We start from the raw sequence: 13,142 nt of genomic DNA, 5'->3' as shown, positions 1-13,142 counted from the left end.
AACAAAAGATCAACTAAAATTGCGTTTTTAAGACTTCAATTGAGAGAAATTTCTGGAAAGCAATCCAACGAAAAAAATAAGATTTTTATTTACCTGTGTATTTAGAAAAGCTAGATCTAAATAAAAGGAGAAAGATAGAGATACATTTAAACGGATTAAAGTGCGGGAAGTAGTTTTTTTTTTCAGGAATTTTTTCTCATGGTGCGGGGCCCGTAGCATTTGTTACTTCTGCTCTATGGCTCTATGGCAACAAATCCGGCTCTGGTGTGTGGACTGTTGTAACAAACTTAAGGGTTCTCATCTTTCAGTTTCTTCTTACAAGACGCATAAAACCCAACTTCGTTTCATAAAGGCTGTAGTAGAATGGTTGTTAACGTTTTTACAACCATTTTGAAAGGATTGTGAAACGATTTAATGTTGATTAATGCCTTTGTGAAACGATTTAATTATTAATGCCTTTTCCCCCCCAGGCCGTCGAAGAGCGACCCCTTCTACGTGTTCCGCCGCGTGGACTCGGCGGGCATCGGCGGCAGCGAGTCGGACCCCTGCGGCCAGTCGACGACCAGCCTCGACTCCTCGGACGCCGAGTCCCTCCCGGAGAGCGGCCGGGGCCTCTGCTTCGGGAGGTCCGGGTCCGGCAGCTCGCTCCACTCGTGGGCCTCCAGCCCCAGCAACGACAGCCAGCCGGACGACCTCACCCTGGAAGCAATGGAATTCATGAAGCAATTCGTCAGGGAGATTTTTTGCGACTGGTAAGTCCTTTCGACTGGTAATAATTACGATAGCAGTAACACTAACAATGATAACAACGATAGCAGTAACACCAGCAATAATAGCAACAATAACAGGAGTAAAAACAACAGTTAATAGAATAACAATTATAGCAGAAATAACAATAATAGTAACATCAGTAATTATAACTGTTACAACAACAATAATAACAGTAATAGTAGGAATAACAATAACAGCAGCAACAACTATAAAAATGATAGTAAAATCAGAAATAATAACAGTAACAGCAACAATAATAACAGTAATAATAGTAATAACAATAACTGTAACAACAACTATAAAAATAATGATAACAGCACCAGCAACAACAATGATAACAATAACAGTAATATAATGACAGTAAGAGTAATATCAAAAACAATAATAATAACCGTAATAATAATAATAACAATAACAGCACCAGCAACAATAACAATAACAGCAGCAACGACTATAAAAATAATAGTAACATCAGAAATAATAACAGTAATAACAATAACAGTAACAACAACTATAAAAATAATAATAACAGCACCAGTAACAACAATAATAATAATAAAAGTAATATAATGACAGTAAGAGTAATAACAGCAAAAATAATAATAGCAGTAATAATAATAATAACAATAACAGCAACAATAACTATAAAAAATAATAATAACAGCACCAGCAACAACAATAATAATAATGATAACAGTAATAACAACAATAATAATAATAAAGATAACAGTAATAATTATTCAACAACAGTAGCAAAAAAAAATAACAGCAACAATTATAACAATAACAATTACTATAATAACAATAACAGCAACAATGATAACAATACCAATTATAATTATAACAAGAATAGTAGCAACATTAATAACGAAAAATAATTTTCATGATGATTGTAATAACAGCAATAATAATAATAGTAACAACAACTAAGGAAAAATAACTAAACTTACTTAAAAGTAAAAATGTACATCAATATCAATAAAAAATTTAATCCAAACAATATTTTATTCGGTTTTAAGTGTAAAAATCAGCAATACAATGTTTCAAATTCGAAACCATTTACCGTTCAAAATAACAACCGTTAATTTTTAGGAGATTGTATTGCACCGTTCATTGTAAGGAATCGGTCGCTTACATCTGTTTGTTCATGAACGGCACATCCCCACTTGTAAAAAACTTCGTGCGAAAAGGCTCCTGACAAAAAAAAAGAAAAAATGAATTCAGAAACGAGTGTTCAAAACAAACAGTTCAAAAATTTATACTATTAACACCTATGGGAAAATTTAAAGTAAATATAGCTCCCGAACTTGTCTTGAAAAAAGCTTCGTGGGAAAAACTCTTCGCAACTCCAATTAACTATAGGGGGCGCTGCAGCCACTGTCTAATGGCGGATGAAAAAGGTAAAACCATAGACTAATAATAAGAGTAGACCGAACCATGGCAACCCTTTTGCTGCTCATAAACCAAACCATGTGACTGGTGGATATCCTAGCAACAGCGGGCGTTGATCGTAGCAGACGATCAACGCCCGCAAGAAATAAAATAAATAGAATTGATGGAACACGGAAGAATGAGCTTTTATGAAGTCCGATTTGTAAATTTGTTATTCTGAGTTGTAAATATTTTGTTAATATAGTGAGTTTTTCGTTTAGATAGTACTGTGCATTTTCTTTAGTCAATTTCAATAACTCTCTAAGCAATTAAAGATGCAAGCGCCCAAAAAGAATCGGCAAACGGTAAGATTTTTACCTACAATTTCAATTTAAGATACCGATTAGTGCATTTTTGCGTTAACGCAAAACGTTTACGCCATTCCATTAACGCCAACGCTGACGTAGCAGTTCCAAATGAAATAAAAGTTACTGAAAACTATGATCAAAAACTAATTACTAATGTCAAAATAATGCATAACTAAAAGAAAAACAGTTCAATCTCTGCACCTGGGAAAAAAATTATAATGAAAACACATTACGTCTTAAAATACATGTCGAGTGCCAAACTATAGATAATGTTGCCATCTAGCAACCATGCTGCCAAAGTTTTCGCCAAGCCTTCCACCAGTCACATGATGTATCCATGAACCAATTTTTTTCATCAGCAAGTCTGAGAAAACTCGGTCTACTCTTATTATTAGTCTATGGGTAAAACAAAAGCATGCCGTAACTTATAACTTGCTTTGACGCTTAGTGAATGACAGCGATTTTTTATTGTGTTTGTGGGAAGCTTTCTTTTCTATTCTTCTGAAAATACATTACACCACAAACTGTCTGAAGCCTGTAATATACCCCAAAGAAAACACGTGGAATGAAATGTTTTACCTTTTTCTTTAGTATTATTAGTCACCGCAAGGTAGCGTATTCGAGCTCTGGAGTTGAGACTTAACGAAGAGCATGTTCAAAAACAAACGCTCTAAATGAATAATTCAAAATATTTTAACATTAACGTCAACGGGAGAATTTCAAACCTTTTAATGCGAAAAGCTAACAAACCAAATACAATGATATTTCAGAGTGCTTCATTTTTCGCATGAAAAAAGAGCTGCAGACGATTTTAATTTTGCTAAAAATTGCTCATTTAAGTGTAGTATATTAATGTTATTGTGTTTTTCTTAACCCATTCCTTGCCCCGGCCGATACAGGATCGGCCGTGCAGTTTGTGTTAATACTGCCCCGGCCGATTCAGGCTCGTCGCAAGAAAATGGTTCCTAACTGTCCTCGACGATCCTGTGTCGTCACGGCGATTCTAGCAGTTTTTGCTTCGGCCGAATATGTGTCGGCGATCCTTCCAGGGGCAGAACCCTGTTATTGCGCTTCTCTGTTAGGTTCTGGAGCTTTTAGGGGAGCGGTAATCAAGCTCTTTTCTGAGACAAAAGGGATGTAACTTAGAGTATTTCACGGAACTTGTTGTAATTTATTTTATTTTACTAAGATATTAACTTTTCAAGTACTCTTTTATGGGACACGTATAATACTTCAAATAATCAGGCACTTTATTTTTATCTTTTCGTGGAAGCTTTGTTTCTTAGCATTCTGGCATTTGAACTCCTGATGAACAAGTGTGAAAATATTTCCTTACATATTTATCAATATTTCTATGCCTGAATAAAGCAAATAAACAAAAATATGTTTTTCTTGTTATCAAAAATCCACCTTCTTACGCAAGTATCCTTCACTAAATTGTTCATAATCCTCAAATTTTATAATTTATTTTTCGCAATATTATTTTTTTAAATTATCTTATATATCTTAATTTTGTACGAGTATGTTTTTTTTTAATTATAATGTGTTTACTACGCGTTTTATTTTTTTGTATACTATTATTATTATTTATTACTTATTTATTTTTAAACCATGATATTTTGAAACGCAAATTATATCTTTTTATATACGCGGCACCATTTGATGGATTTTTAGTGATACGGTTTTGAATATTTTTTATTTCACGAAAAAAGAAATGACGACCGCATTGACTATACGTAAAAGTTGTCTATGTAAAACATAAAATAGATACGACAGTACGAATAAAATGATAATATCTTGAGTTCTTTTGTTATACGCTTTACTCATAAGAAACGAAACATTCCTTATCTCCCATTCTTTTTCAGATTTTATTTATTGTCTTAAAATAGCTCCAATGTTTTAATTGTACCTTCTTTTATGAGATTTTAAAAATATAAATTAAATATTTGGTTTCTTTTCAATAATCAAATTGCCATAATTAGTAAATAATCATATGAAACTAACTAAAATTTATCCAAGTATGTTTAAAAAAAAGATTTAAAATCCGACTCGATTTCTTGCAAGATCTCCTTTTTTTTTCCTTCTGAAGACATGTTTCGTCATATAAGCATAAAAGCTTGCTTTGAAATTCCTTTCTGAGCTAAACTGTTTTGTTGTAAGAAAATAATGTGGAAGGGTTGACCACAAAACACTAAAACCTTCTGACCATTCTTTGAATGGAACTAACTTGCTCGGATGTTTGCAAAGAGGGTCCTTGGAGAATAAAGACCTCCCAGTCGGTCTAGTTATTCCTCTCTCAGCTGGGGGCTTTTAGTTGCATGCACAAAAGTATCCTTTAGGGAAATAGGGGATTAGCCGCAAGTTTTGATCTTTTGTAATCATTTATCTTTAAAATACTTCCCACGCTTGAGTAACTGATATCTAGGCATTCAGAAGGGATTTAAAAGTCACCTGAATTACGATAAAAGTCGACCATAGTCCTGCCATCAAAGGGATGTCTCTGTGTTTATTGGTCGTTTTGAAGTGTCACAATATATCAAAAGGCACCGAAGAATACTTTTTATCCTCTTAGAATATCATTCCCACACTTAAAGCGTTTTTGTCCATGCAATTCGCTTGCTCACACGTTGGATCGATCAGTCAATTGTTTGAAGAATGTTTTGTTGAGACCTTTTGAAAGATAGATCATCTTACATTTAACAGTAAAAGAAAAAAAAAGATATACTGAGATAAAAGCAAAAAGGAAAAATAAATCAATAAAATAATTAGTGTTATGAAAATAATTGCTTTTCGTCCAATCCTCTATTGTTTCCTATTTTCCTGTTATGTACTGCGTAAATGTATGAATATTTCAGCACATATTAGCAACCTTGTATTTTATTGCACTATTTAATTCAGTGCTTAAAAACAAATAAAGCGAAGCGATTTTCGAATGCAAGCTGAACAGCAAAAACAACATTAAAATACCGATAGCAAAATGGGGAGAAAAGTGTTATTACAACGTAGCAAAAAGCAACTCCGTTTCGTTATCTGCGGCATGCGCGTTAAGGGTTTTCGGGCTGGTCATTGAATGGGTTAATAAAGTTTTTTTTAAGCTTTTAACCAACTGCTTCCTTTCTTTTGTTCCTAGCAATTCCATTACTTTCGAAGAGAAGGCAAGGTTTGGAGAGCTGTGCAGACATGAAATAGGTCGACTGTGGTTTGCCCGGTGCGTTAATGGTCAGGTAATGACACTTCAAAATTATTTTCAATTTCTTTTCACATTTAAATAGCAATGTGAGCTTAAATCTTTTTTCTCTTATAATTCATTTTCAAGGACATCTTATTTATTTATTTTTAAACATTTCAGTTTTCGTTACATATTTATATGTACAGCTGCCTAGTAAGCTTGCATCTTTTTTTCTTTTTCATTTTTAAAAATAATTTAACTATATACATTTTAAGAATTTATATATTTTTTCTATATTTATGTAGCTAAGCAACTTACATATTTTTGTTTTTTAATATTTCAACTTTTTTGTATGTCAATTGGCCTTTTCAGCTGAAAACGTTTTTTTTTTAAATAATTCAATTTCAAAAGCTTTTTTTTTTAAATTTATTTTTTTAATATTTAAATTTTTGTTACATTCTTTAAAGATTTATTACTAGTATTTTATTTTAATGCTACTCAACTAAGAAGTAAAAAGTCTTAATGCAAAGGATATTAAATGATTAAAAATAAACTAAGACATCAATACGAAATACAGTTCTAAGTATATTCAAATTATTGAGACTACTCAAATTAAAAGATTTAAACAAAATGATGAATAGAATCTTTAAACTTTTTCGTTGCGAAGCACTTTTGTCATGCATTGAGCTATATTATTTGCACGCCCTACCCCCCTCTGGGAAAGTTTTGAATTAGAGAAAGAATTGCATTTAGTATACTTGGCTGTATTTTGTGTTATTTTTCAGTATAATGTGCACTGAACTATTAATTTTACCCCCCTCCCCCCGGTAAACTTTGAACTCTTCGCGAATATATCGATACATCGAAAATATCGATATTTGGAGAGCGATATATATCGCTGAATAGGGAAGTTTTCGATTTTTCAATTTTATTTTTATATGACAGAGTAACATGTATGAACATCATAGGTGAAAAAATTTCTGCGATACGATAAGTAGTTTTTTTTTTTTTTTTAAATTAATTTTTGAAGTTCAAGCACTTGTGACGTCAAATGACATAGGAAGTGACGTCATGCGCTCCTCCGATAGTGGAGAAGCCGAAGATCACGCATTCGACTTCGAAGACGAAACGTAAAAGGCTTATCTCCTCGCGTTTAACTCCTTGCGTCTCTGGAACATTAAACCTCTCATCCTCTCGGAAATATTCGAATATCATCATTGATGTTACATGAGGAAGATTATTTAGATTGTGCTTTAACGAATCCGGTCTCCATAGTGTGCTCAAAAGGATTATTGAATTTCTAAAAAATAAAAATATCAGCGCGCTCAAAATGTCCCTAGCGAAAACAAGGGATCTTCGGCGGAAGGCTGCCCATTCGCGCCCTGTGACGTAGGCTCGTGACGTTTCAAAAGAGCGCACTTTTGCGCGTGGATTTTTAAAAATTCATTAAAAATCAACCACGGTGTTTTAAAATTCGGCGATGGTGAATTTTTCAGTTTTGAGGGTCAATTAACAATATCCAATAGCCAAAATATGAACATTTAATAGGTTGCAACTTCCCTATTAAAATCATTCGCAAAATCATTCATGAATGAAATGTATTTTACGTACCGATTTTGTTGTATGACAAAGTGAAAAAGCCTTTGAAACACGTTATTTCCTGCATTTTTCAAACTAGTCCAGCTGAGAGTGTATTCTTGAAATTTACAACTGGAACAGGAAATGCATCCGTTAAAACCAAGATCTTTGCGTAAAGCCAGTTATTCTGTCATTTGAAAGATGCAGGATGACTCGACGTTAAATCCCGGTTATCACAAATTTGCCATTTCAACTGCGCTTGCGCGCGGACTTGGCTGATTTCAAAACTCTTGCTCAAACTAATGAAAAACATTTAAATTTGTTAATATGAGATAAGAACAGATAAAAATTAGAAATTACAAAGCTTTCTTTGATTTAGTTTTTACGCCTCGGTAAAGATTGAATTTTGTGTCTTAATTATTAATGGATTCGGAATCTGATTTTTCTATCAAACAAAGGCCCTTTTCAGGACCAAATTTTTAACTTCAGAAGAGCGTATCGATTTGCAGCATCACTTCCAATACTAAGCCGAACCCTCAACCTCAATACAAATGTATAATACTAAGATGTTTACTCCTAACGTAAAATATCCGCAAAAGACGGATATTTGTAATATTCCGATCATTTTTGAAGTACATAACGTGTTTTACGTTTACGTTAAATAAATATTTCCAAACCAATAAATATTGAAGTGTCATTTTTCTCTTTTCTTTATAAAGATTATCAGTTATTCATATCCGTAGTTTCATATAATGTATCCCGAAATCACTGTGAAAATATTCTAATCGCATTCATTAATTTATTGGGACTTTAGCAAAGCCTAAATATAAACAAGAAACACGAAATCTTAAAACAGAAAGCCCAAAAAGCAAAGTCCGTGCGCAAGCGCAGTTGAAATGGCAAATTTGTGATAACCGGGATTTAACGTCTAGTTGCAGAATGTTGCATTTATAAATATTCATCACCAAATATTACGGAGGTTCTAGAAGTAATTATTATCCTCCAATAACTTTTGGATTGGGCTGGGATTAATCCTGGATTAAAAAATTGTTCGCATATAATGGGCACAAAATTGCTTCAGAAGCCTGCTTCTAAGATGAAACCGCAGAAAAGCATTATTAGGCTCTGGTTTCATAAAATAGGTAGGAGTACATTTAAAAGTGGATATTTTTTCTATGCGGGACCACTGCAAAGCTCTCCTCGCAGCTCGTGAAGGATCTACCCCACCTGGGAGGGTGATCCAAAGCGGGTAGGTCGCCCAAACCGGATAGGCCTTCGTATGTCCGGCCCGCATGGTGTGTCAGTGGCGATGCATACGTATTGTAACGGATCCGGTGCGACTTCCACTTTCTTGAAAGGACGACACAGTTCGTGAGAAAAATTCAGGAAATTTATTTACACTATGTACAGGAAAGAGCGTCAACAACAGCTAAATTAATCATCAGCAATTAAGCAAATATCTCTCAACACCGTAAACTCAACGGTTACACTCGTATTTACTTCCAAATACGAAAAAAATACAGCTCAAAAGGCTTCACAAAACAGAGCAATAAATGCTCTCCAGCGTTCCGCTGCAACGATTAACAAGCAAAAACTAACTCGAAACTGAACTTTTTATCATGAGTAACGGCTTTTTATACACACCGAAAAGAGAGCTCTCAAATATTCCACAAGATTCCAAATGCTTCTCGAAAATCGTAGACCGTTATTTAATTTCTTTTCCTTCACAAATTTTATCAATGGGAGACCGTATATTTTAGCCGAATGTATAGGGGCTGTATATTCATTACAAGAAACTATTTATAGGTTACGTTACTACAATAATTTTAGATGACAGATAATTTAGTAAACTCCAAATTTAGACAAATTAATCACAAAAATAATTACTATCTACGGAATTTGTAACAGTATGTCGTGTTTACCCGAAAACCCCCGAGTTTTTATCAGTCTCAGCAAAGCAACAGTGAAAAAAATGAAGTTTTGTAACTTGTGATTAGTCGAAGACCAGCTTATTATTATTATTATTATTATTATTATTATTATTATTATTATTATTATTTTATTGTCAATAATATTACGTTATTCTGACTCCATCCACCTACAAGCTACGATAATCATTTCGTTTGTTTCTCTTTTAAATTTAAGGTATAACTATTGAAATAAAAAACGTGCTTTCAGGCAAAGCGGGTCGGGCGAAGCGGGTGAAGGATTTAATTATGTATTTATTCATAATTTCTCTACACATGTGTTGACTTAGATTTTAAAGTTATTTTTTATGATGGCAATTAATTAGACAAATTTAATCAGTTATGCCTTATAAGCTAATGTGCTGACTTTAAGTTGAATAAGTATAACTTTTATATATATTTTTTATAATGGCTGGCAGCTAGTCAGCTAATTTAATCATTTATAACTTCATATTTGATTTGCAACTGTACCAAATCACAATTAGTTAAGCTTACCCGCTTTGGCCTCCCTTGTAGGGCAAAGCGGGTTTTTCAAGTGTTTGTCATGTTTGATAATAAATAAATATTGAGTCTGAAATAATACAAAAATTACTTATTATTTTGAAGTGCAAGTATCCTGCTAGGAAATAAAACCGAAATTCTTGCGATAAAAATCCAGAAACTACAATTTTTGTGCATTCTTCGAAAACCTACCCGCTTTCGGCCACCCTCCCTTAAATGTATGCATTATGCCTGCAGTAATGTAGGACTTACATTAACTGCAGAAATAATGTACATAATAAATTGTACCACGTTTTCTTAAACATTGCATTTTCCGCTTTTTTTTCCATTTTTCGGAATAATTAAGAGTGGATAACTATTAATTCGAACAAAGTGTGATTGAGATTAACCCCGCAACTGTATTTTATGGAAGCAATACCATCATTGTATTAAACATTCACATGGAAAACAAAATTTGCACTCTTTTCTAATTTTTCACATGCCATGCAGTTTTTTTTTTTTTTTTTTTTTTTTTTGTCCGACAATATGTATATAAATCTTTTATAAGTTTTTAGAGTGATTTGAGCTTTAATTTTTTTTTAACGTTTTAGTCTTTTAAGAGTATCTGAACTTTATTCTTTTAACTATTTAAATTTTCTTTATATATTTGTATAGAAGACATGTGACATCTTTTTTCTTTACATTTTAAATATACATTTTTCCAATACTTCGATTTTTTTTTTAAATCTATTTATAGCGCCATGCGAACTTGAATCTGTTCTTATGATGTTTTATTTTTTTAGATATTCATTTTATTATAATTATAATAATAATTTTTATTATACTTTTTTACCTATTTCTATAGCCGTTGTGTTTTTGGAACTTTTTATTTAATATTTCATTAAAAAATATATTTTCAATGTATGTTTTTTTTTTAAATATTTAAAAAAATATTTCTTTTGTATATATGTAGCCTTTGAGTTGAAATCATTCCTTTCTTAAAATTTCAGAGAGTGCACACTAAGTTAGTCAAAGAGTCAACATTTTACAGTTTGGTGCAATATTTTGCAATAGTCCTCTTTGAATGTGCTGAAGCAGATGATTTTTCGCCGGCGAAATCAATCATGAACATGTGTTTCACATTCTATCATGAAAGTGAGTTGAAATCTTTATAATATTCGTTTGTTCTCATCATAAAGTATATTATTACACTATTACTTCCTTGCTGGTTAATCAAACTTCAAAAGTAAGGCATCATTTTAAAGATTTATTTCACCGCTATCAGTGAAAACAAGCAAACAATTCAAATTTTGTCTATTTTTAGGGAAATTATACTTAAAAACAGAATTAAGATGTATTTGTTCGGATCGATTGCAAACTTCCGTTTGCATTGTTGAAAAGCAGACCTGTGGTGCCATCTGGGGATTAGCAGTAATGGTAAAAATAATATCGCTGCGAGAAAGTTTATTAACTTTTGAAAAATACTTTGATTCAGTACTTTGATACCCTTTCTTGAAACCAGTCTTTTTTTTTTTTTTTTTTGTACTTAGCATTATACGGGGTGAGTCTGAACTCTTGAGCAAAATTTCCAGGCGTGTTAGAGGGGATCATAAGGAACAAGAATCATATAGAACATATGGCCACAAGCACAATGCTGACGCGCTACATGTACACAAAGTCAGACACTAATGGCTGCAAAACAGATCACAAGTTCATTACGCAAGGACGATTTGTATGCAATATTTTAGTTTTTAAGGAAAGTTTAATGCGATTGTTAAAATTTTGGCCTTAAGCTGTAATACATGCGTCGCAATGACAAAAAAAACTCACTGTCGCAAAAACGAACCATTTTGAATAAACTTTCATCAATCGCTGCGCCTTTGTTATGAGTTGCAACGCGTGTGTTAGAGCTACTACTGGTCGCAACTTTTCACAACAGCTCTAGCCCTTTTTAAAAAACTGAAATGTTGTGTAAAATCGTCTTTGTGTAATAAATTTGCGACCTATTTCGCATCTATCAGTTCCTGGCTTTTTGTGCATGTAGTGCGTCAGCATTGCGTTTCCGACCATATCTCCCTCATGATTTTCGCTTCTTATCGTCCCCTCTAACACCCATTAAAGTTTTGCCCAAGGGACAACCATTGCATTTCGTGTAGATATATTTATTGGTTAATTTTTTTTGTTTTAATATCTTTTGCATTAGGGTTTTCTAACTTCTCAGTTTACTGACGAAAATGGAATAGTTACTGTCTGACCACGGATTGTTTGGAAAGACAAACATCCGTTTTACAGCCGGAAATGGACGAATCTATTATTTTTTACCGATGCAGAACCTTTACAACCTCTTACCTTTTGCAGAAGCAGAGTTTCACTCAAATGAGCGGAATACTCGCATCAAATTTTTACTTTACCCCCTTATTCACATAGATTCGTCTCAGCTCGCCGTTTGAAAATTCAATGCAATCCGTGGCTAGATAGTAATAACTCTTTGAAGAATGCAGATAACTTCTTGAAACTTCTGGAACCGTACAAAACAACTAATCAACTTCATTCGGTATCCATGAAGATGATTAGTCAGAAATTGGTTAGAAATTGTTACAATTAATAAAATACGCGAGTAGTAATGATAACAATGGTTCTCGGTTTGTCGTTTACTTTCCTTTTCCATGCTTTCCCATGTTAAATAGAAAATAGTTAAATGTACTTTGTTAAGTTCCGATTCCGAGTCACAACTGACTACAACTGTATTTATGTCGAGGACTGCATACTAAGTGCCTTGCCTCCATTATTTTAAATACCGATAGATGGTAGTACCATCACCGGATCGAACAGTTAATGAGAATTTAGAACTAGTCCAGGAGCTAATAGCTACCCGGTGCTAGCACCCCCAGAGGTATCGTTTCACTTGGAGGACATTGAGACCACGAGCATATTTAACGTCGCCCAGTCCCCTTTAATGACGACGGTGGATCTTCGACCATCGAGGTTCGAACTCAGGACCCTCCGGCCCCGAATCCGACACTCTACCGATCGGGCTACCACGGCCCTTTTGTTAAGTTGTCAGCTTTTAAAAGTGCTCAGCCTATTAACATTCAGTAGAAGCTCATCCAGGACGTGTGATATTTCTTAAAAAAGCATCTTATGTCTCTATTTCGTGAAACATCAAGAAGAGCCAAAGGTTAAAACAACTTGTTTATTATGGCTATGGTATATACAATGACGGCCGTGGTGGCCTGATCGGTAAGGCATTGGACTTGGGGCCGGAGGGTCTCGGGTTCGATCCTCGCTGGTCGAAGATCCGCCGTCGTCATCAATGGTGACTGGGCGACGTTAAATATGCTCGTGGTCACAATGTCCTCCAAGTGAAACGCTACCTCTGGGGGTGCTAGACCAGAAAGTTATTCGGCTCCTGGCCTGGTTCTAAATTCTCGAACTGTC

At 33.8% G+C, this 13,142-nt stretch overlaps 1 protein-coding gene across 3 annotated transcripts in view; it reads left to right on the top strand.

Annotated features, from left to right (window-relative positions):
• The window catches only part of LOC129225966 (uncharacterized protein KIAA0513-like), a 62,781-nt gene that overhangs the window by 28,693 nt on the left and 20,946 nt on the right, over window positions 1–13,142 (top strand). For all 3 annotated transcript variants that reach the window (XM_054860533.1, XM_054860534.1, XM_054860535.1), the window contains exons 3-5: window positions 471–752; window positions 5,641–5,734; window positions 10,715–10,859. In XM_054860533.1, the coding sequence (XP_054716508.1) occupies window positions 471–752; window positions 5,641–5,734; window positions 10,715–10,859 (521 nt within the window). The remainder of the gene's footprint in view (window positions 1–470; window positions 753–5,640; window positions 5,735–10,714; window positions 10,860–13,142) is intronic.

The sequence above is a fragment of the Uloborus diversus genome, chromosome 7 (genome assembly GCF_026930045.1).
Source record: "Uloborus diversus isolate 005 chromosome 7, Udiv.v.3.1, whole genome shotgun sequence".
Taxonomy (NCBI): domain Eukaryota; kingdom Metazoa; phylum Arthropoda; class Arachnida; order Araneae; family Uloboridae; genus Uloborus; species Uloborus diversus.
The sequence above is the reverse complement of the archived record's forward strand: the minus strand, read 5'-3'. Positions and strand labels throughout refer to the sequence as shown.